Genomic DNA, 25412 nt, shown 5'->3' with positions numbered 1-25412 from the left:
GGTGGGGATTTAAATTCTTATGTTTCATCAATTCATGCAGATATCTTGCAGAGCTTTCAAATACCTACAGAACAAGAAACTTAGTGCATCTAGGTAAGTGTGCCATGAAAGCATGGGGGACAGACAGATCATATCCACCATACACTGTAAGCAGTAGAGATGGCTGGTGAGAGACAGCAGGTGAAGAACCTGCCATAGAGCCTCTGTGTCTTTCTTTTGTAACCTGGATGGATGTGCCCATACATGGTCAAAGGCACAGAAAGCAGCAACATCTGGAAAAGATCCAGAAAATCTCTGTAAACGAGTGTCATTCATAGTTAAGCATCCAACTGTATCCTATCATCTGGTTTTACAAGTATTCCCAAGGGATTCGTGGAAAACATTAGTTCAAGCCTTGGAATTTAAAACTTTTTAATAAAAGTCTACTCCGAGCGGCCATTTTCCCATGCACTCTGGCTAGCTGGGTCACACTGGTCTGTCCTCTAGCGCTGCACCGAGTTCTGTGATGCTGCACACGTTACAGCTTGAGGAACTTCAGTGGATTAAACAAGACTGCATCCATCTGACATCAAGTCATTTACTATTAGCTGTTTTCTATGTTTTCCATGAAAGAAATACAAAGAATCTGCCTCACAAAACAACACTAAACCACTACTGCTTTCAAACATTGCCCAAAATACATTTTGTAATTATCTGAGTGAGACTGTTACACGATGCCTAATTAATAAATGGTTCCCACCATATAAGAACAGGAAATTATTACCACCAAGATTTTAGGATGCTTTGGCATCCTAAAATTTTTTGTCTGTTTCACCTCTACCCTACAAAACCCTTAGCATTGTGTTTTTCAATTCAGAAAGGTTTGCAGTGGCAAAGAGCACAGATCCCATGGATCCAAAGAGCAGCTCCTGCTGCTAATTCTTTGGTTTCATATTTGATTGGAAGCTGTGTGCTGGCAATTGTGGCTGTTTTGTGTGTGATTCCAAGGTTGTAGTGGCAGACTATTTTATCCTCACTTACAAACTAAAATAAGACAGTTTCATCTCTGAAGAATGCAACATGTCAGGATGATTAGATTATCTAATTTTGCAACCAAGCAGATGAAAGTACTTAACTCGGATTCCAGAAACTCCACAGACAGAGTGTTCAGTTAGTTTTCCTTATAATGATCCACCATTAGTCAGGGATGGGCTGAGTTAATTTGAAAGCTGGCTTGCAATTTTTTATTTTAGTTTGTATGTAAGTTCTTACTATTTTTCCCAATGAACTTGAATTGATTTAGCTTCAGCTACCAATGTGTAATCAATAATAGCAAAATCACACAAAGCCCTTCTACCAATAAGTTTTACAGCATTCACCAAGCTTCATCGCCTTTCCTTAATAAGTGTATCATACTAGAAATAAACTATTTGCACCTTTTTCACACCACTTAACATTTCTTTGAACCATGTACCTAAACTCAGCCTAATTCAAATAATCCCCTAGTACCCCTACTAACAGGCTAACAAGCCCATTTTGTCAGTCACTGTTATATTAAAACTGACAAAATAGCTGAATAGACATGGCCAAAGCTTAGAGAAATGTAAACATATCATCAAACTCTGGATGTTCAAAAACTTTCCTCCAAATAAAAAATAAAATAATAATTAAAAAAAAAATCAATATTCTGCAACAAATACATTTTGTATTAGTATTCAAGCCTGATGTTGACCTAACTGACAAGCAGTTTTATTTAACCTTTTCAAGTATGAGCATAACTAACATTTTCCTGGTCCTCTGGTAATGAAATTATCCAATGTTCTGAGATTGAAGAAAAAAATCCCACACTCCAAACAAAAACAAAAAGCCCACAAAACACTAAGGTCAGTGGGTCATACCACTGGAGTAGTGTTATCCAATTCCACTAAATAAAAAAACATTTAATTTTAAAGCTTCTCTTTAGAGTTTTGAGTACCTACTAGCTCAACATAGGCTTCCTAATCCCCTCATGACAGCTCTGTAAGTAAACAACTTCAGACATAGCTGAGGTGCTCTGAGACTGTCACATTTTGCAATTGGTGGAGCCATGCTGGACCACAGCAACTGCGAGCCATAACCTGGTCTTCACCAGGGGGTGAGTATGAAATTGGATTATCACAAGCTGTCTTCACCAAAATCTTAAACAAGTGACTGATGTGCATCAAGGGAGATGAGCAGAGCTCATCTGTTCCTACTCAGTTGCTCAACTGCAGAGGCAGAAAGTAGCATGCTGAAGAGCAGGAATTTCCTAAACCACCCACAACACTAAGAGGACATTTCATTATTTCTTAGTATTAGGCAGTTTTCACTTTCTTTTTGAATAACATTTTTATAATATAAACAGCATACTTTTTTTTTTTAAGAGAAAAATATATTGATTCATAGCAAAATATTACAGAAAACAAACCAATTAAGTTCAGTTTTTTGATCTAAGTGTTTCAACTGTATCATGCACTTGCAGGAACATCGTCTTCGCCCATGTAGTGCTTAAGTCAGCCAGGTTCACCCTAGGCCAACAAATGTCAGAATAACAACTTACAACAGGTAAAAAAAATGTACCACGAAGGACACAGGTTGCACAATATTGCCAAATCCTTTTACACAAAAGATTTGCAGTCAGTAGAAAGACCGAATACGGTTTCTAAAAGCCTGCCTTAAACAGTCGGAGGTTTTAGCACACATTTAAGTATTTCTAATATACATACTTAATATTTAAATTGATAATAAGGCATTCCACTTCCTCTCAGGACTGCACCTGTATCATGTTTCTAAAGCACAAGCAGCACGCAAAGTATCTCAGGGATCCCGCCCTTCAACAGCCTACAAGTTTCACAACCTGAAAGCTCTGTGTAGTTACTGTACGCTGAGTGACACCCTGAATATTTCTCGGTGGTTTACACTACGGCTGCACTTACTTAAAACACATGTACTTATGTGACAACTGTATCATTTTATGTCACTAAATTGCAAGTTAATTTACTCAAGCTGCAGTCTTCCGCCCCAAGACATACCTGTACAGTCTTTTTAATTCTGTGTGAAGGACCTGGATACTCCGGGGAATATAATTCTGTTAAGAATAATGAGTTGATTAATGTTGATTTTCCCAGTCCAGATTCACCTAGAAGAAAACAGAACAGTTTCAGTAAAACTGGTAGTATCACATACAGTATAAACACTTAGCTCTAGATCCAAGTACTCTTAAAACATAATACCTGAAAACATTCACTACATTCTGAGGTTTTGAGAAGCTATAATCTTTTTCAATTTCAAGGAAAACTCTGCATGTGTTGTGTTTTTTTGTTTGTTTGTTTGTTTTTTAAACAGAAAATCCTACTGTTACTATTAGATTCTATAAATATTCATTTTTCAGATCACATCTTAAAGTAGTGCTAAATGCATTTAGCACTACTAAATGCATTTAGCACTTCTCCATCGCTCCCATTACAATGCATGAAGATGATATTGCCCAAATTAAAGTTTATAAACAAACCATCTTCCTGGTATCAGTTTCTGGCACTATGCCAAAGCACACTAAGCTTTCTCCTTTATGTCAACTATTATTTGAGGGTCTTAAAGAGGGGGGGGGGGGGGGGGGGGGGGGGGGGGAATTTCAGATTAGCCTGATTACTGAAGTCACAAAAGCTAAAGAAAAGTAAAAAAAAAAAAAAAAAAAAAAAAAAAAAAAAAAAAAAACTACCACCACCACCAAACAAACCTATGTGATTTGCATGGGAAATTTGTAAAGGAGCTATTTCAACACGACAATTCACACCAGAATGAAAACTAAATAAAACGGTACATGAAACTGATGCTTTCTGGTTTAATTTTTCCATGTGCAGTGCTGTGAAGATGTTAACCTAAACAGAGAGAGTGACACAGAACTACGCTCTTAAACTAAGAAATCTGGATGCAAACTACTGTAGACGTATTTACACTAAGGGAAAAGAACCAACTATGCTGCCCCCATACTTTAAAAAGACAAAAAAAAGGTTTTCTAAGCCCCATCAGCCACCCAAAATAACAATTGATTTTGAGACTAAACTCCCAGCTTCAAAACTTGTCTTGAGATAAGTGCCCTAGGCCAACACAAGTAATGCAGAGCTACAAAACAGAAAGTAGCTATGGACCTCAGCAGACAAGAGTGTGTCTCCACTGTAATCGCTGGCTGGATTTCATCCACAAGCTAGCTTATACACATCAGCCAGCTCAATTACAATTGTGGAGCTTGAAGTCTCTGTGGTATTGAGCTGAGCAATCTGATTAGCTATCCTGTAAATGGATTAGCAGCTGCTGAAATGCTGCAAGCAGAGCTCCTGCAGGCTGGCTCTGTTATTAGCGGCGCTTGTTCTCTGAGCCCGGCCCTGTTATTAGCGGCGCTTGTTCTCCGAGCCCGGCCCTGTGTGACAGATGAGCTAACAGGCGCTTCAAGCGGGTCCGGCTGTGCACGAAGATAGGCTACAACAGCCTAGGAGCAAGGAGACACGGCGTTACAACCTCAGCAGAGCACTGCTAGGAACACCAACCCCAAAACAACAGCTTTACCAGGGCCAGAAGGGGTGGGTTTGCTGACAGGCATCTCACCACTACGATTACCGATTCTGCCTTTCTCCATGGTCAGACATGTCAGAGCTGTGCCTCGAAGTGTTTGCTTGCAAGGGATGCACATCCACTGCTCTTCACTTGCAAGATCTTCAGGGCATGGTCAGCGGCAGTTTAAAGGCCTTTCCCTACTGAGTTTGCACCAAACAGAAGCTCCTGAAACACACGGCCTTCCAAACTAATCTCTGCAGCCAGACTGAAACTGTGTCTTCATCTCAGCACCCTGCTCAAAATGCACACATCGTTCCGGATAAGCCGGGGTGTTATTTATCCACCCTGCTGAGCCTCCATCTAATTTTGCCATTTATAAAATTCACATTCTTTCATCGATCATCCCTTTTTCAGTTGACCATAATCTCACAGAAGGCTCTCTACTGAACTGTTGAAGAAACACGCACGGGCTGCAGCATGGCCAATACTTGCGTGGCCAATTCCTCTTCAATATGCAAAGAGTTGTCCCTTCTCCCCTGTCAGGCTCACTGCCTGTCTTAACATGCTGCAATATTTAAAGTGGAACACACACAGAACGAGCACTTTTCCCAAAGATTACACTGCTTGTCATGTTGCCATTGAAACTGAACATATGGAAAGGAGATTTTGAACTCTGAAAGGATCCAATGAAAAACCAGCAGCTCACCCGAGATGGTTATTGCAGCTGGAGCACTCTGTACAGGCTGGCCCCTGAACTACTGCAGCACCAGGCACGGACAGATCTGTGTCCCCAAACCCAGTACCAAGGATGAGGTGGCAGTTTTGAGCCCAAAACATCTATGAAGGTAGTAAAAGGCTGCAATAGCAAATACAAAATTACACTGAAACTGTAGAAAAAAACACCCATAACAGGAACATTTGGTACTTTACTATGGGGAAAATGCTGCTTCCACTGCTCTCAAGCAGGAGTTTCTCTGCTGCCTACAGGGGATGCAGAGTTAGAGAACTGAAGCGTATTCAAACAAGTCTAGCCAGCCTCTTCAGACACATTCAAGTATTCTGAATTTAGCTAGAAATGTAAAACAAAAACAAACAAGCGAAACCTTTGTTTTTCCCATATAGAAGCTTGTTCAATGCAAATTCACCTAAAAGGATTCCCTCCCTACTGGAAAACCTTGAGTTGCAGCTTCAGAGGATTCAATGGGCTATGAATACTATGAACAAAACATAACAGGGAAAACAAATGGAATTTACTTTGCCTTAACATAACAAAAAGACACATCCACAAAAAATGCATCCTCCCATTTTCTGTAACCACTTCTGATGACATTTTGCACTGCTGCCACACCATGAAGCCAGGAAAGCACCATTTCAGCGTGCTAACTCCAGTCACTCTATGCATCATGGTATGTTCCGAGATCTAGCTGCCTAATTCACACTAGGTGATTTTTAGAAATATCCTGACCTTTCTGGTTTCAGCATAAAATGTTTCATTTCACAATTAAAAAAAATACTCTGACTTTGCAGGACAATTGGAAACCAAACATTCAATTACTATGTCCTGTCTAACTACTGCTGACTGCCTTTACCTTGCCCTCACTCTCCCACTACGTGTTTTATATATGCTTCAAGTTCTCCTGAAAAAACACTGTTCCTTTTTCTTAATTATTTTGTGTCTTGTCTATCAAGAAATTAGAGCTTCAGAATTTCCACATTTGCTCAAGCTGTTTTTACTCTGTAGATGCAATCCTTTGTTCGACTGTAAGAACTGGCACAAGTTCCAACTCTTCTCAAGTCTAGGAGTTTCTAAATGTTCATTCAAACACTGGAGCTTTTCTCATACTTTGGTTAACAATTAGCATCTTTATATGGATGGCACATCATTTAAAGTTAACTTTTGATAGCAAGGTTTCTTCTTCAACAAAGAAAACACTGCTCAAGTAGTTCCCTTCTCCTCTACAAAGGGGAAACCTATAACGTGAGAAAATAGAAAAGGAGACAGGAAGGTATATTTAGCTTTTTCTTTTCTATTTCGAACACATTTTTGGGTCTGAAGAGACTACCAGTAACTGCTGGATTGGCCTGCAAAACTACAAAAAATAGTCTCCAGAATAATATGAAAACAGGTAAGTACAGAGAATAAACAACTGAAGAACAATGAAAACATGGAAACAGGGGTAGAATACTGCTCCAAAAATTTAAAATAAAATTTACAACAAACAAAAAAACCACTCCCCTCCATCACCAACTCAGGAATAATTGCTTTAGGCTGAGCTATATAAATCTTTCACCTTCATTTCCAAATCACTACTAAGTTATCACAGATCAGGATTTTTGGATAATCAGTTACTGAATTTATCCTACAGTTAACTTGCATGTGTTCAATGCACGTTCTTCTCCTGTTCAAATTCCATCAGCTCTTGTTGCAACTTTGTTACTTCAAAGGAACTTATGCTGCAAGCATCTCCTCCCTATGATAATAGAAATGAATTGTTACCCTTAAATCTTAATGATGCTGCTTTTTTCCACCATTCATTGTTATGGCACGTTGAGAATGTGGCCTCTTTCCAACCTCCTCCAACTTTTCTACCTCCTCCATCCTTATTTAAGCAAGTACAGAAATGGACAAGCAGTCCAATTCAGTTCCCAACTTTATACCTATTTGTTATTTTATGAATAACTCCTACTGGAGAGAGCTATCTTCTCATTCACGTATTACATTTCCTGATAATGCACCACAGTACTTCTTCTTCTGGCTATCATATGGCTCTGAAAATCCAGGATCAGTTTTCTATTGTGATCTCCTAGTATTTTTAGAACCTTGTTTTTCTAAAATCCAACCCTTTAGCACATAAGCATGACTTACACACTTAGATTTATGAGAGTTCATTAAACGTATCAAGTGATCTAGCTAACTAACCGATACTGAAGATTCTCAGCGTGCTCTCTGCATGTTGTATCAGCATTTCCTACCCCTTCATTACTTACGAATTACTCTGGCAGAACTCACCAGAAGTTTGTCCACTCTTCCCTAACGAGTGCTTAGCTACTGGCAGTCGAACAGTATTTCATGTTGTGCCCTGTGACATACAACCACACAGCTGGGAATGTGACCACATATACTATCTGTACTTTGGAGTTATAAGTTGCTTTCCCAAGCTCCAAGTAGGACAATTTGTAAGCCTTCAGTTAAATTGCCCTAAGAAGCATGTTTCAGGTATTCCCACCAAGAAGACCCAGACTCAGTGTATCTACTAACTAGTGTATCTACTAGCACCTACAGACTAAGAGGATGCATCAACTGCTTGCAGCTGCAGTGGGTGAGAGAAAGTAACTCCATCCTAGCAGTAGTTTATTAAAGACAAGCCGCCAACACCTCATGTCCCAGAGTAAACAAATTCTTTACAAACTGCACGGTTTTTCAAAGCTTCCACTGCATTCTAAGAAGTCTGTATTTAGAACTACTTAGCACAAGTAAGTTGACCACAAGTGGCAGATGCTTTACTGCTTTCTGCAAAGGAAGGTACACAACACCACATCTCTTCTCGGCTGCAAGGGGGCAGAGATTTTTAGTGCACTTGACAGCCCCAGATAGTTATTACAAAGAGATCAAATGCAACAGAAAAATGCTGCACCTCCCAACAACACAGATATACAGAATATTTACATCAAGCCACATTTTATTTTTAGCAGGTGAGCTAGATTTTTGACGGAATTTCTTCCATTTTATGAGTTCTAACTCTTGTGTCATTGTTTGGTAAAATATAATCCCAGTAGCTTAATGCTGGTGATTCAAAGAGCTTGTCAGATGACAAAAATAATGCACTTCATCTCCTTCTATCCTTGTACAACTCACAGTATGTGCACATGACAGCACTTGCACCTTTATGCAGATGTCCAATGGCCTTGATGGTACAGTTTTTAGTTTTGATACAGAAGTGAAGCTACATGATTAATCAAAGTTCATTATGAGGCTGCAGACTAACACGTAGCACTGAGTGCAAATAAAGCATTAAAAGCCCAAAATACAGAGAATGGTATGATGGAGCAGGCCTCTCACAAAGGGGGAACGATGCTCTGTTCTGCCACACGTCATTAGAGATGACCACAAAAAACGGAGGCTACAAGATGCTTTTAATTTTAAGGCTGATTTTAGAAACTTTTGCAAAGGCTAGTTCCTGCCTTCGGCACTCTACAAAACGCAAAGCAATGCTTCAATAAACGTATGGGGACAACCAAACAAAACCTGTTGGGAGCTGGGGTGGGCTCAACACCATGCTCTGTGGCTTCTCCCATGTAGCTACAGTACCACGTAGGATGGTGTCTCGTGAAGTCGTGCAGATAGTTCAACTTTGTATTCTCAGACACTTATAAAGGGAAGAAAGCCAAAGCTCCGCCATTTCATAATTTACGCTCCTAATTCAAGTTATGGAAGTAACATCTGTTAGAGCCACAGAGTTGATCCTAGCAAAACATAACAGGGAAGTCTGCTGGCTATAAATTTGCTTTTACCTATCAGCAACTGCGTCAACAACAACAAGAATTTGACGTTCAGTATACAAGGAGACAATTTCATCAACTTTCTTCGAGCATAATTTAAAATTTAAGTGCAGTAACTGAGGACAGACTCTTGGCATATTGTTCTGGCCACAGATCCCATTTAAATAATTCAGAAAAGCCATTAAAAGCAGGGAAGTACTTCAGAAGAATACTGAAACAGATTCAAGATAGCATTTTTCAAATAATGTTATTCCCTCTCGAAGCAGAAGCAGTTCTCGTTTTCTACGACTTGACAGATTAAAATGGCCATGAAGCAATGGTTTAACTGACCACGTTAGACTTTGGCTGCTGCCAAAACAAATGGCCCCTGCTCCTAACCAACTACTTGTGCTGGAACTCCTAACACACCGTGGAGAGGCAAGAAGTGATCCTGCTAACTAAGGCATTAGGGGGCTGGGGGTGGGAAAAGGAGGGAAAGTAAGGGCCAGACAGATGAGGTAAGTCAGGTCTACAGGTTTCCAAATATTTAAATGTAGATTTTTACATTTATATAAATATACAAAATCAGATCTCTTCTCTGCAAAGCCATCACTGACAACTAAAGTCAAAGAATTTACAGCTCTTCATGAAGAAAGTCACATTTACTCTAATTACCTATGTAGGCTGTACTCCTGATAAACAACGTCTGCAAAGCAGCTATTAAAATAGGATGTGTTACTTAATTGATAATGAGGGGAAAGGAATTTTTTTTTTTTTTTTTTTTTTTAGTTCTAGCTTACTAAAACCAAAGAACTGAAATCACAAATTTCTCTTCAGTTTTAGTTCCTCACCATGACTGCAGATGAAAGAACACCCCGCTCCTTTGGGCCGTCCAAATCCTGTACCACCAACAGCTGAAGCGTGGCAAGCTGGGATCCCAGCTCTATGGAATCACAGGTACACAGCTAGCAGCTGCAGCCCAGGCATGCCAAAGCTTACCTCAATTCATTTTCGGTGCTAGTTAAAAGAAACCCCTACACCTGATCAAGCTTCAGTCATACTGCAATGCAGTTTAAAAGACATTACAAGCAACAAGAAGTTGTCAAAACTGACCTACATGGAAAATCCAAATGCACAAGCTCTCTGTGAAATAACTGGGTTGAGGGATTCAACTGAAAATGACAGCAACTGCAGAGCTCCAGGACGACAAACTTCTGCGGTTAAAGTCCATAACCAGCATGTACCTTGAATTTTCAGACTTCAATGAAGACAAAACAAAGCCAACACAAGAGAAGAAAAAATATCTTGGTCCAAAATGAAAAAGTGAGAAAAAAAGTTGCTTAGATGCTAAAGGATGCCTTTTTTTTTTTTTTTTTTTTTAACATACATCTGAGAATACCACTGCTTGGTCTAGAAGAACTATGCATCTAGAGGAAGCTGCAGAGCTGGACTTGCTCTCTGGAGAGATACAAAGTGATGCATATAATTCATTACATTCCCCAGTTATATGAATTGAAAAAGGAGAGAGGGAAAGACAATGGTAACACGAGATTTTCATCTATACATTACTATCGACAATGTACTATATAGCATTTCGAGCACAGAGTAATTTTTAAGATACCTTCAGTTCTTGAGTCAGCAGATGTTAACCAACAGACCACAGATTAGTCAGTCACAGCAGGATCCTTCATTACTCAGGCAAAAAAAAAAAACACACAGCTATCTACATGATGATGAGAAAATACTAACAAAAACAGTGACTTGGATTTCTTAATCTTTCTGAATAAAAGAGACCCTGGTACAGATATAGGACCCACACCTTAAGGACAGTATAGCTTGCACTACTTGCTTTCTACTTAAAAACAAGTGTTACAGAGCAACTTAAACAAAAGGAGAGACAGGTGAAGCACATTAGGCAGGACGTCAAAAAAATGAAACATCTGATACACTAAAGCATGAGCAACAGTATCACAGAATTTGCAAACGACAAAAAACCTGATTTTTATGCACATGGAAATTAATAAGTCTTCCACATAATTCTACAAAGAGCACCTTGACTTAGCACTCCATTAGCTCTTTGCTTGCAAATCATGCATAAGAACAGTAAAAAATATTGAAAATAAGCGTTGAGTGCTCTCAAAATATGCCAGGTGAAACATTCCGCTATTAAAGCAATCCACAAAATATGTCAGAGGACTGAATTGAGAGATTCCTAGAGCCAGTCACAATTCTTTTCAACATCTTATACCTTGTCTCTAAATGCCTTCTCTCCTGAATGTCTCTGCAAATGCTTGCTGTTGCAGGCAGCACAAAGGAAGCTGTGTTTGGACAAGGCACTTCATATCTGGCACGAGTGGCAGGAGAATGATGCAGACGGCTCACTTATGGAACTCCCCAAGTTTACCCTAGTGATATAATTTGGGGGCAAAAAAAATGAATAATTAGGGCAATGCCCTCTGCGAATTAGGATAAATGGAGGGAATTCTATGTCTACTTTTCAATATTTGGCTTAGTGCTAGTAAAACAATGAGCAAAAATGTTGCAGAGAGATGCTCTTCTGGATATGCTGGTGCCTCTTCTCATGACAAAATACACAAATTTGATACCTCATTTACTTGAGGTGGTTATATCCTTTTGTTTCCATAAGATAACTTCCACTGTATTCCATAAAAATGGGTATTTTGTCTCTAAAGGAGAAATATGTAAGCTGAGGTAGGTTTGAATTGGCTTGTGTTGTCAGAACTACATCCTTCTTAATATGTCAAGAATTTGTTTTGTTCAAATGCTAAGCCACTCCTTCTGAAGTGCTGCCACCACTATCTAGCTTTCTAGTAATTACTTAAGAGTAAAACTGAGCTGCTTTTGCAGCCAACATCAGGAGCATACATTCGGAAAGCCGAAAGGAAAAGAGATAGACCTGCTGATAAGGTTACACCCTGAGGTCTGTCTAGCATGCTTGCTACGTTCTGCCATGGCTGAGCACGAAGAACAGACACAGGAGGTGGTCTAGGACTCCTCCTGGAGTTACTGAGAACTGGTGAGGACAGCCTGGAGCCAAGAATGCAGGACTGGGCAGTCACTGCCTTGTCCTTCAGAACAGGTGAGGATTATATACCATGAGTTTAGGCAAATGACAAACAAAACAATTCTTAAAATATTTTCCCGTGTAATTCTTAAGTCATTCAGTCAAATGCCACGTTAAAAAAAATACTGACGTGGTAAATTAGTGAATATCTGGCATCTTCTCTTCCTTCTCAATGTCTGCTGAGTGGTCAGCTATTGGTTTCTGCTATGCCTGGCACTGATGCAGCAGAAAAGTGGTGAACAAATACTTGCCAATAGTTAGCTTCCTCTAAATTAGCAATTTTGGATGTGTTCTGCATTTTTGTCAGCATTGTATACCTCCAAGACCTAAAATACAAAGGATCTTGCTATTTCTCCTCTACTACAGTGTAAAAGTATCCCTTTAAATTAGCCTTTCTAATACAAAATACCAACAAAATCTTACCTCATCTCCAATTGCAGTATCTATGCTATTCTAGTCTCTAGGTTTCACAAGGGATTTTACAGTTATTTGCTTTTTTAGGGCTAGGAGTACATAGCATATTCTAGCAATTTCCATATACCAGAACCCAAAATATTAGCATAACAGCTTTACGGTACTATGGATTTCTATTTTATCTGAACTTCAAAATCTGAGCTGAAGAAAAAAAATCTTATGTTGCTCTCCCACAGTAAAAGCTTGTGCCATCTTGAGGAACTTGCCTTAGTAACAGTCAAATGGATTCCTATTGAAATTAGTTCTTGCAGGTAAATGCTTTATCATCTACTTGTTTCTACTGAAATGGAGATTTACTAATTAGCCTACAAAAATTAAGAAAAGCTTCAGTGATGCACCGAAGTCTAAAGAAGATACATTTGATTAACATGAAGCTATTTATTTACAATTTAACATATTTGAAAGCTCCCCATTTAATAAAAACCTCAGAGAGTCAGCTGCAAATAGAAACAAGTGAGATTTCCATACTCAACAACTGTTTTGTTTCAAAGATCCTAAATAACTGCTATAAAGCTAAGACTACAGACATGCTAAACAAGCTATCATTCATTAAACTGATGAGTTTTTCTTTTTAAGATAGGACCAAAGACTTACCTTCATCCTACACAGGATTAGGCAGCAGCATTAATCAAGGCTTCAAAAAGAAGTGTCAACTCAAAAGCACGTTACCAAACTATGACATTATGCATTTATTAACAGCAACTACTTTGATCCATGACTTCAGCTGAGCAGTGCTACAGGTTGTGCTCCTCCCGAGCTCTCAAAAATTTCAGACAGCTGCAGAGTCCACAAAGTACAATTTCTAAATACTTAACACCTTGGATTATTTCTCAATGGCAGAACTGACTCATGCATAGCTTCACTTAGTATCTTTAATGTGGAAGGTATCCCTAGGATGACCAGCTCCTCCAACTACAGAGGGCTGAAGATTCTTCAAGGAAAAGTATCTCTGAGATCATAAACACAGATCCTTCAACGCAACCACCACATTACAGGCAGTAATTCTGATGTTGAAGATTTTTAGCCAACACCAAGCAAAATTCCAATACAACCAAGGTTCATTTTGACAAGTTTCTGCAACAAATGATTAATCACAAAGTTGTATCAACTAGGATCACCACCAAAAAAAATAAAATTCCAGACTCCACACCACCTGTTCTCTGTATTGACGTGTTTTGGTGGGGTTTTTTTGTGTGTTTTTTTTGTTTGTTTTGGGTTTTTTTTGTCACTCTGAAAGACTGTCTGAAGACTTAACCTTCCATGCTGCTCCCAGAAAACTCTCCAGCTGGATCCATACGCTAATCCAATCTGAACAAAGCACTGTTAGTTGTCTCAGCAGCAGCAAAGACTGCAGGCTGGTCAAAATCTGAATTACAGCCTGAAGAAACAGTTGCTGTTGTTGGATCACAGTTTTTCCTAATTAAACCAGAACGGCGCTTCGAAAATGCCACTGAGGCCAGTATGCCTCTTCAAGTATTTAAAAATGACAGATAATCATTTCTGTAGTCTTATTTATGCAACTGAGATCCTCTGCAACTGAACTTTCCATTTCTAGCATCTTTAAAAGGTTGTCTGCTACATTAAGCAATGGGGTGAAAAGGGATTTCCAATATCTGTTAAAAAAAAGATTCAGTTTAAAAAAAGGCTCTAGATAGTAACTAGTCAAAAAGAGACTGACCACATATGGAATGCAGAGTTTAATTTTTTCCCCTTCACTTTGTTCTGTTTTTCATTAAGTAAGAAAACTCCTCAAAGTTTTGCAATGAAAAGTACTCAAGTCTCATTTTCCTAAAAGTCACAGTAACCTGGTTTGGAAAAAAAAAACAAGCTGACAAGTACATGATACTGAAACGGAAATATCCTCTTAAATTTTAGTTTTTTGAAGGGGTATGATTACTGAAAGGCTAGACAAATGAGAAAACACAAATCTTGAAATAAACAAGTCTAATGCTGACTCTAGTACAACATAAAAAGTGTTTTTTCTGTATAGTGTTTTATCCATTACCTTCTGTGACGCTAATCATCCTTGCCATGTTCCGATGGGAAATCTCTCAAAGGAACCAGTGATCTTGGAGACAGCAGCTCTAGTTATTTTCCACTGGTAACTTTATGCTAGTCACATTACAGACCCACCAACAATAAAACGATGGAAGGAGGACTAGAAAGAGACAATTTCCCACATCACATTGGTTGGTGGAAAAAGAGCCATGTCAAAGAAATCCACTGGTATCAATAGTTTTTTTTTTGTTTTTTTTTTTTTAAAAGGCAACCAGATGAGAGGTAACAAACTGCAAAACAGAGCCATGGCCAAGGCAATGACTGCCAAGGAACTTGCATTGATTCTAATATATTTGAAAAGAAAGATGCAATTCTGGATTCTTCCTAGCTATTTCTAAATGCTATGACTGGAAGAGCTCGTTGTCTAGTACAGCACTCTTGTAAAATGGAAAACAAAACAAAACTTTTACAGTTCCAATAGTGTCATTTATTGTTGGAACTTACTACTGGGAAGAAAACAAGGCAAGTTTTTGTACTTGCATATCCATAGTATTATTGGGAACTCCATTCTCAAAAGCAAAGGCAAGACAACAGCACCAAACCAAGATCACTTAAATGAAGGTCTGAATGAAACCTCCTAAGGAAAAGGGAAAGAAAATCCAACAGATTCAGCAGTCTTATTGCACCATAAGGCATCTCAAACATCAGTCTGCATCAGAAGATACATAAGCATATACACACACACACACCAGAATCAACAAAAATTAGAGGAACTTGGAGAAGAGAAAGTTGGAAAGCTTTTGAAAAGCACAAGGAAGTTTGAATAGAATTGAGAAGTAAGCTGCTAGCTGGATCTAAAAATAATAGATATGCAAAGGCACGCCCAGTCTATGCTGCTTTGACCAGAGCTTGCTGGCACCAAAGCCATGCAGAGGAGCTATTCTGAAAGCAAGAGCAGAGTCCTAAATTGTCTGTCACACGGGGAAAGTGGTAGCAGTCACCCCAGCACCCAGTTACATTGAAGTCAAACAGTCCCAGAGAAAAATCAATCAGAAAGCTGTGGAAAATGGTTTTAGGCAAGATTCAGACTTCAGCAGAAATGTCCGCATCATAAAATACATCAATAAGGCCTTTCCTCTCCCAAGAATCTTTGTTCCAAAAATAAACTCACTGTAAGCAACCATAACAAGCTTCCTCTTTACATTATACATTGCAAGTTAACTACTTTTTACAGTCTGTTCTAAATTCATTTACACTGTAAAATAAAAACATCAAGGTTGTCACTACCACCCTCCAAAACATCGTCTTCCCTTCTAAGTAAAAAGAGACTCTTAGAAACTCATCTTCAATAATGGTTCATTTAAGTTACAGGATTATAGGCCTAAATTGCTCCAGAGATAATTCAGGTACTAAAATGACCAACCAAAGTTACTCCTAATTGGGCATGACTTGCTACTTTTGCTACCAGAGCTACATTTCCCAATACCCTCCCCACCCCTCGAGCAGCGGCACCTGTCAGGGTGCTATACTTCTTTTGCCTGGACAGGCAATTTCAGAAATTAAAAAGAAAAAATTCCTTCTCTACCAGCTAACATCCTAATTACTGCAAAAGGAGTCTCTTCCTGCCCTTACCCCCCTAAAAAAGGGTAAATAAAAGATGCAGGCTCCTGCCTCTTCTTATATTTGAGGGCTTCCCCTCCCAACATCATGAGCATGAGCTGTGCCATTTCTAGTACTTAAAACCATCCTGAAGGCCTGAACATAAAGGTAATATATTCCTTGGTCAAAAAAAGTTCCTAAAACATACTTACCTATGATTCTGAACGGAATTATTTAAGAGTATTCAATTAGAGACTTAAGTTGAAACATTTCTTTAAAAGTAAAGTATTTTAACTTTCCAATCCTGAAGTCCTTGTACCAGTCCTACTGAAGATATCTCGGGAAATGAAAAAAAAAAATTTTTTTTGTGGGGGATTATTTTCTTCCATTTTACAGACTTCACTGCAATGACTAAAAGGGCTAGTCACCAGGAGTGAAGGAGACGGAATAAAGTGACCTGGATGGCTACTTCCAGTCCCGAAGTTCAGATTTCTTTGTTTTTCAAATAATTAATAGCCCATAAAGCTCTACATTAACATCTATAAAGCGATCAGACAACAGTAATGCCTACAGCAAAGGAAGAAACGAAGGACATTTTCAGCTCTAGTGCTTCTGAAAGCAGACATAAGATGTTCTCTGTCATTAAGTTTATGATCTCAAATCAGGTCAGATTTACTCAAAGTCAAGTTGATTTCACAGCACTTGTACAGGAGCACAACAAATTTGGTTACATCTTCATTACCAAGCAGACTTTAAAGAGACTTTCACTGGTTTCTTTTTGCTATTAGGCTCAATTTCCTTGCAGATCAACACAGCTCTATCGGCCTCTATTCAGCACACGTTTGGAAGCACCTCATCCATATGTTCCTTCATACTTAACTGACCATGTCACAAGTGGGAACAAGCACAGAAAAATAGCATTAGAAACTCTCAATCCATCAAAGAGGAAATGAATCTTCCTGCCAATTTCCTCATTAGGAAAAAGCAAACTCAGCAGGCCTACTGCAGATCCTCAACCGCTCTCTCTATGCTAAACATCTTGACATTTACAGAATTAAGACCGACAAGCTTGAAGCTTTTTACTACTGGCAAGTTTGCAACAGTTGACAAAAGTAATCTAAGAATGTTCAGAACTACTCTGGCTAATTCAATTTAATGATGCTGATGCAGAATTACATGAAATGATGGCAGACAGCCAATCAGGCTGCAGGATGTGTCTTCCTTCAGTTAAGTACAGTGGTGGGGAAAAAGGAAAAAAAAATGTAGAACCACCTTTTACTATCATGTCATGAACACTCAACACCAAGTTGTGCCAGGCCAGGTGTGCACTCATGATTGCTTTAGACCTAAATGCTACAGAAGAGCATCAAATGGTAACACTCTCTGAAAGAACCCATAGCTCTTACCTCAACTTGGTGTACAAGCCCCTCAGCGCAATATACACGAAAGAGAACAAAGATGCACAGTAACTTCTCAGGAACGCTAATTTATGCCCAATTCTCCTCTCCTCCATTCTGCAAATTTCTGCTTTTCAAGATGTAGACTTAAATTTTAACATTATAAAATAACACTAAAATGGTGTTTTACTTGAAATGTTTAAGTTACAGCTTACAACCTGCATTTAAATTCATGATGTGCTTCTATGGATTCTTTCAGCATTTCTACATGTAAAAACCCCAGGCTTCTAAAATGTGCTACTAGACACACAGTGCCTTGCTTCTTTCTCCTTTTAAAGAAATCAGCATAACTTAACAGCAAATATAAACTACTTTCTCCATACAAGAAAAGCCAAACATTGCAAAATTTCCATAATAATTCATACTACTGGAGTTAAACAAGATTTCACTGCACCTAAGGCCAAGTTTACACTTTCACAAGAACAACAGCTACAATAAGAAAAATTTCTACCATTTCTAAAGAGTCAAGATGGGCTTTATTGCAAGTCTATAGTAACAAAAGCATCTAGATCTGCGCATTATTACTGTAGGAGTTGTTCTGTAACTGGCAGAACCAAGCCTGATCTACCAGACACCAGTCACCATCGCTTCCTAAAGGCGATTACCGCAGCAGCTTCCTCCTTCAGCCCTCTTGCCCGTCTCTCTCGGCCTGAGAAGTGCCCTTGGCACACACCTCAAACTGATGGGCCAGCAGCTGGAACCTGCTGCAGGCATCCTGGACACAATCTCCTGATTTCGTTCATCTGAAAGAAATGCAGTCCTTATGCTGCAAGTCTACCCCATGATGTGGGAAAGCCCAGTAAATGGGAACAACTGGGAGCTTCTCTTCCAAAACAAGGCGGGATTAGAGCTAAAACTCCATTGCAGATGCAGGCAGCTAGCATGCTATCTGCCCAAACCAGAAACACAAGCATGACTTGCTAGCCAGTAACAATTGTGCTAACTAATCAGCTAACCAACACAAACCATAGAATAAAAAAAGCTCATTTATACTGTCCTCCAGGGACAGAAAGGCACACAATCCTATACAAATTTCATTAAAAGCATATACCTTCGTGAGATTCCTGATCTTTGGTACCTCTTGAAATTCCTCAAGAGGTCCCAGTGTTATCCAGAGAGGGACGGAGGAAAAGGAACTGGCAACCAGCAGCATGAGCACGTAGCCTTCCGGCCATAAGGAAGAACAAATTCACTGGTGTCAGACAATAGGTATGGGGAAAACAGGACTGATATTTTATGCAGACATCTGCAGTCCCAAGTTGAACTGTAAAAGCACTAATTTTAAAATCTGAATGCAGAATACTCCCCCAGTCTCATGGGGCTCTTTTGCATGATCACTGCCAGCCTCAGTTATCTAAACAATTTTTTCCTGGATACACAATCCAATGGTACAGGCACCCCTTTATGGGTCAATCCAGAAAGAAAACATACTTCTCTTCTCCTCCTTCCTCAAAACTGAAGGGTCTCTCTTCCCACACCCACAGAAAGGAGTGAGGAAGTAAGCTTTTATTCAACCAAGAGGGGAACGAACCCATAACAGTTTTTTCCTTATATTTCATATAGGTCTGTATTAATTCTTTTGAACTCCAGCTTCCTTACACAGAGCCTGTTGGTCTTTTAACTCTCTCACCCTTCAAGTGCAGAAAGTGTTTCAAATACAGCAGAGCAGTGCTTTCTAGTCCTCATTCCCTTCAGAATGAAGCAGCCTTCGTCAAGCCAAGAGTCATTTTCTCCCCGAGCACGGTGGTGGTTTGCCAACCAAGGCAGCAGGATTCACGCGGGACAGTGGAGACGCTCCTGCTTACAGGGTCCAACCTGAAAGAAATCCATTAATGTTGGTGCCTTGGAAGTGGGAGGTAATTACTGGGAGCAAGGAGTTGACTCCACTATCAAATAGGGACTAGAAATTAGTTCTCTTAACCTTCTATGCAAGAATCCTACCCAAGAAAGCAAACCTGAAATAGCCTATGTAAAGCTATGCAATTTTTCAACCATACTACTACTCTCAAACCTGTGGTTTCATACCATTTCATAACCCACTGAATACATTTACAGTTCTAACATTAGTCCATTCACCCAGAGAACAAGCTGCAGAATATGGTTAGACTACCTTGAATAATATTTTGTAAGACATGCACATACACTTGCAAAGAAAATGAATTTAGACCATAGGGGAGTGATGGGAACTTTATGCCATCTCTGTCCCCACAGTTATGAGAAGAAAGGATGGCCTAGTATAGATGTAACAAACACACTCCTATCTGACACATGCTGTTATGCACCAGACCTCCTAAGATTTCAAAAAAACAAGCAGCATACAACTTTTACGTAAAACTAAAAACAAAGCAAACAGAAATGCCAAACCACACAGCAGTGAAGTTTTAAAGTTACTCTCATCTTTTCCTTTTACTTGCTCCTTTTCCAATAGCACTATTCAACCCAAAGCACAGATGAAATACTACTTCAGAGCTTCAGTGCACTTAACCAAGGATCAACACTCAACTACTATGTTTCATATATCCTCAAAGTGCCAAGAAAAACATGTATTTAACTCGACAGAAAGCTCTATTAATCCATACTATTCATAGCTTACACAAACAGTGCTTAGTTTTGATTTATGATCAACGCTAACGACTGATTAGCAAGCTTAGAACAGAGAGATTAAGCAGGCTGTTCTGAAAGGCAAGCTAGAGTAGTTTCAACAAGTTTTGAGTAGTTATCAACACAGAACAAGTCACAGTAACTATAAATGAACTCATGTATAGCCAACAGGATATAGAAAGATAGTAAAAAGAAAAAAGCACCTTTCAAAAACAGCAGAACACAGCAACTTCAATACAAACTAAAAAGGTAAAATTTGATTGCATTTTAGCAAAACTTTTACTTTGCTGGAAGCTTTTTTCTTCTTCATACATTCAAAGCTTTCCTTGTAATTGTATAGACAATCTCTATATCCAAGTTTTGTTTTTAAAAAATAAGAATTCCAAATCCCTACACTCTATAACTTAAAGAGTGAAATTATATGTCCCAAAACAGATGGAGAAGGCAAAGAGCTTGGGAACCGCTTCAATGTATCTTTTGTATTCTTTTCAGCAATACTAGACTTCAAAAAGAAAAGCAGCATGTTCTGCTGTTCTGGATGCAGCTAATTTGTTATGATCTAGAGGTTTAAATGGAGACTTCAGATGAAAATGTCATGCTAAACCCTCTTCTTTCAAGCTAGACAACTGACCCAGCTTTTCAACAAAGCACAAGGAGAAAGGAAAAAAATAAAACCCTTCAGAATTGAGAATATTCAATATACCCACGGCATGATTCAGACCATGAGTGAGGAAATGGACCACCACATCTGTGGAAGAACTAATTTTGCACCTACCCCTTATGGTGCATGTCTGTTAGACATGACTCACAGAAGACCGAAATAAGTCACCCAGATGGCTACAGAATGCATTTAGCGATACTCTGAATACACCAAGGACAGGACCAAACTTACATGTTTAAGCCTTCGAGAGGAAACACCCGATGAGTTCACATGAAGCACAACACAAGAAATCTCTTAAAGAGCTACGGAGAGGAACATACACTTGTAAAAGGGCATCCATGATGAATTATATAGACTAATTCCAAAAGCTTAAGCAGAACATCAGCAATTGAATTTATTCTGAATAGAGTATCTATGCACAATGTCCTCGGCACGGTACCCACTAGACACAGTCCATCAGACAACAAGTCTCCCACAACAGATCTGCTTGGAAATAAACGGTGTTAAGTGGCAGATTCTTTTTCTGATCTTTGGAGGAAATGCTGAATGCCACCTCTACTTCACTCAGCTGCGTGATTCCAGCGCATTGTCATATCCTCGTCTGCAAGGACTTCAGTCACCTTCCAGAAAGATCTCAACATGGTGAGAACCAGCAAGCTGGAAAGGACAGAAATCTGGTGGGCAGGAGGGTACTGCAGAGACCCTTTTGAGGTACACTGGAGAAGGCTGAACAGATTCACCTTTGTTCACAGAGATAAGGAAGATTCCTTCCCCCAGCAACAAACCTGAATTGTGGCATTGCAGCTGACGACAGCACGTGCCAGCACTACCTAGCCCAGTCACTCTGTTATTTTTAAAACATTTTAACCACAAGAACTTAATTGCTAATTATTTTTGCACTGATTATCTTTGCAAATCAAAATGTACTGTATGTCAAAGCTAAGTAGCAATACATAAAGTTGCCTTAGTCTTCAGTTTTCACCTTCTCTTTGAGGATTTGCTACGCCCAGGTGGGAAAATACTCGCTTTATCCCAGAATAGCTTCAAGAACAGTAGCTTTTGCTTGCTTCTAGAAGCAGATAGATCTGAAGCTATACATATGTTCTGGCATACGCAGTCACTTTGTTACAAAATGTAGAAATAGATGAAGATGTTTTTGAATACTGAGCAACAAAAAGCCTTCTAGAAAGAGTCCAAAGTACATCAACAATAAGCTACACTGAGAAACAAGATCTCTGGACATGAAAGGATGCTAAATATACTCAACGCTAGTGCTATGGCACAGCAGCTTGAGCAGAACAGGTAGCAAGGCATGTGAAGATATGGCTCTTGAACTTCCACTCTCAGAAGCATAAACATAATCAAGACAAAGTTTAGCAGACCAGTCATACGTGATCCTCTACAGATACAATGTTAGTTTTTTTGGTTATAGTACTGTTTTCTTAGCTGGACAATAAGAATTGCCAAAATAATTGCTTTTTTTTTTTTTTTTTTAAAAAAAAAAGATACCTAATTTAAAAGCTTTTCGCTGTATCCTGAAAAGCCAGCTGAGTTTTTTGAATCCTTTTGCTTTTGATGTAACAAAACCTATCATAAAACTCAGCTATGAGGATGCTTCATATAAAAAGCCAAAATAATAATAATAATAAAAAAATCTTAGCTAATTGCGACTACAGTTCATTATAAGCAAGAGCAGCTATTTATTTATCCCTCATAAAAAAAATAGAATAAATCAGTACCACTTATTGAGGCGTTCATGTCACTCAGATAATAATGTAAGTACTGGTATGTGCACCAGAAAACACTTGCAGGAAAGAACAGGAATTTAAAAAAAATGATACTTCGTGGGAAAGTTCACAGGAAATATATAGCAGGCACTGACAACCTAAGTTTGATGTACACACCCACCTCTCTAAAAGACACCACAATCTGCAGTATTTCTAATTGTGTCAATGTTCATTTTCTATCTTCTCTGTAGAGTTTACAGTGCTAGAGGCTCTCAAATTCTTATCCAATAAAAGCCAGTCTCAAACTTGATCTGAAGAATGTTGATAGCTAGCATTGTTAGATCAATGTCTACCTGAAAAAAGCAAGCAGCTTTTAAGAATGTGACTTTTTTTTTTCCCCTAGAAAATACAGGCTCTCTTCTGCAAAGATCTAGCCCCCAATAGCTGGAGCAAAGTACCAAACAGCTTTCTTCTTATTAAGACACACGCTACAAAAAGCAACAACAAAATGCAAAAAAAAAACCACCTGCCACTTCTATTATTAACCGTATATCAAAGGTGGTTCTAAAAAATTAAAAGTTTATACAACTGGGTGTCTGGATGAAAATGCACATTAAGCCTTTAACCACTTACCTGGGGAGAAAGGGGGACTTCAAGAGGGCACACTCCATAAAGCACCAGTATGAAGAATATGAAATTCTTCAGGTTATGAAATATGAACAAGTTATGAAATGTCTCCCCAAAAGACAAAATGCAGTTTAAATTTATCATTTAAAGGCTAGGGTCCTAAGCCTAATGTTTATTTTTCAATTCAGCAAGTTGAAGATAACCTAACCCTAGAAAGTTATATCCAAACTACATCACTTACAAACATTCAAGCAAGGAAAGAACACAACAAAACAACATTTAAGTGAACTGTGGTTGTTTATTATTATTATTATTTTGTTTTTAATAAACCATTTGAATATAGATCATATTGAACATTCATGACTTTCTTTTAAGCAGACAGCAGCAGTCAGTCAGGGAAACTGGTAAATACACAATAAACATAAGGTTATTTGAATAAGCAGAAGAATTCCTCTATTTCTGCCATCAGCTCATCTTTCTTACCAGTAATGAGGAATTTTTTCTTGCCCTGCTTTCCAACAGCATAAAAATGAATACAGCAACATATTGGTTTAAAACTAGAATAGGATAATCAACTAGTTTTACTCATTAATTATAAAATCTCTTCCTTATTAAAATGAGCAATATTGACAAAGGTATTAGCACTCTGCATATTGAAATCAGTGTCATTCACATAAGAACTACCATTAAATGAAATTTAATTAAGCATAGTTTCTATCTGAAATAATACTATTTAAATTTTGATTAAGCAAACACTTAGTACCATGCCATGATTTCAACTGCTGTCATAATGCTAATTCTCCTTTTGATTTTCTGTACTTTTTACGTATCTCCTGCTGTCTGTATGCTTGCCTGGTCTCAGTCAGCCACCCAACACAATTTAATAATAGGCATTAGAAAAGATAAATGCAGCACTTTGCACTAGGTCAAAAGCAAGTTACTTCTACCACAAAATTAAGTTTATTTTTACTCCTCCCACACCCCCCAAAAAAGTAGACTGATAAAATTTAAAAAGATCAACAAAACCAGGGGCAAACGCATACACACACAGAGCCTTGTATCTCCCTATTCATTACACAGTACAGTTTATTTTTTGAACTTGTAGGTCTCAGCTCCTTTCTAACTAGACAGATGTACAAAAATGTTTTGTAGTTGAAGAATAAATGCTTTTGTTATTTTAAGCAGAGGCTGAGCACTTCCCGAGTTAGTTTTATTTTATTGTTATCTGAATGCTTGCCATTTGACATAAGTCAACCACAGCAGATAAATTCACAGTGAACTACAAATTTGAACACACACCATCCTCATTCAAACCACAGTCTAAGAGCATATACAGTATATAAAACCCACGTCCTTTTACATGCTGTATAGACTGAAATAGCTACGATAATTCAAGGCAATTTGTTCCCATTCAAGGGATAGTTAAGACTAAAATCTGGCCTGATTATCCAGTCTCAACTCATTCGTTTCCAATCAGTCACTAAAAATATTTAATCATTGAACAACCTCACTATTAAACAGTGCAAAAACTTTAGGTAAAAGGATCAAAGTGTACCGAGTGAGAACTACTTTAGAAGGACAGTGTTTATTCCCCCACAAGAAATGGGCACAGATTTAGTTTCCCAACTACTAGACTGCCTTAGCCTGCTAATGGAATTAATAAGTAACATGCATTGTTTGATCAAATTCTACCTGGTTTTGCACAAGGAGTAAATTTGAAGCATATATCGATGGATTTTGCAAAATGACAAATAGAATACTTTTCCCCGCATTTTTATTTTTTTTTTTAAGCTTCAGTTGCTCGGGAAGAACTAAGAGACAAAACACAACCTTGAAATAATCATTCAAATAAAAATTTTATGTACTCTGAACATCCCAGACTACAAATGGAAAAATTTCATCATGGCTTTACAGAACAAATGAATGTAAAAAGCTATCCTTATTGACCCAGAAATCTACATACAGGAGTGGATGTGGTATAGCATGCAAGATTATTCTCTTCGAGGTCTGATGTCTTTAGGGTTTCCCTAAAGCTCATAAACTGGCTACAAACAGTAGTGACTACATTTAAACTGAACACTGTGCTTTATGCTGCACTAACCTCTCTGCAGGTCATTAAGTAAAATTAACCTAAGCAATTTGATGATCAGTCAGGG

At 38.5% G+C, this 25412-nt stretch overlaps 1 protein-coding gene across 4 annotated transcripts in view; it reads right to left on the bottom strand.

The window, feature by feature from the left end:
- SEPTIN7 (septin 7) overlaps nucleotides 1-25412 on the bottom strand; it is an 81242-nt gene that overhangs the window by 23657 nt on the left and 32173 nt on the right. For all 4 annotated transcript variants that reach the window (XM_040545658.1, XM_040545657.1, XM_040545656.1 and 1 more), the window contains exon 4: nucleotides 3030-3136. In XM_040545658.1, the coding sequence (XP_040401592.1) occupies nucleotides 3030-3136 (107 nt within the window). The remainder of the gene's footprint in view (nucleotides 1-3029; nucleotides 3137-25412) is intronic.

The sequence above is a fragment of the Cygnus olor genome, chromosome 2 (genome assembly GCF_009769625.2).
Source record: "Cygnus olor isolate bCygOlo1 chromosome 2, bCygOlo1.pri.v2, whole genome shotgun sequence".
NCBI lineage: Eukaryota > Metazoa > Chordata > Aves > Anseriformes > Anatidae > Cygnus > Cygnus olor.
Note: the sequence above shows the minus strand (reverse complement) of the source record. Positions and strands in the feature narration are given on the sequence as shown.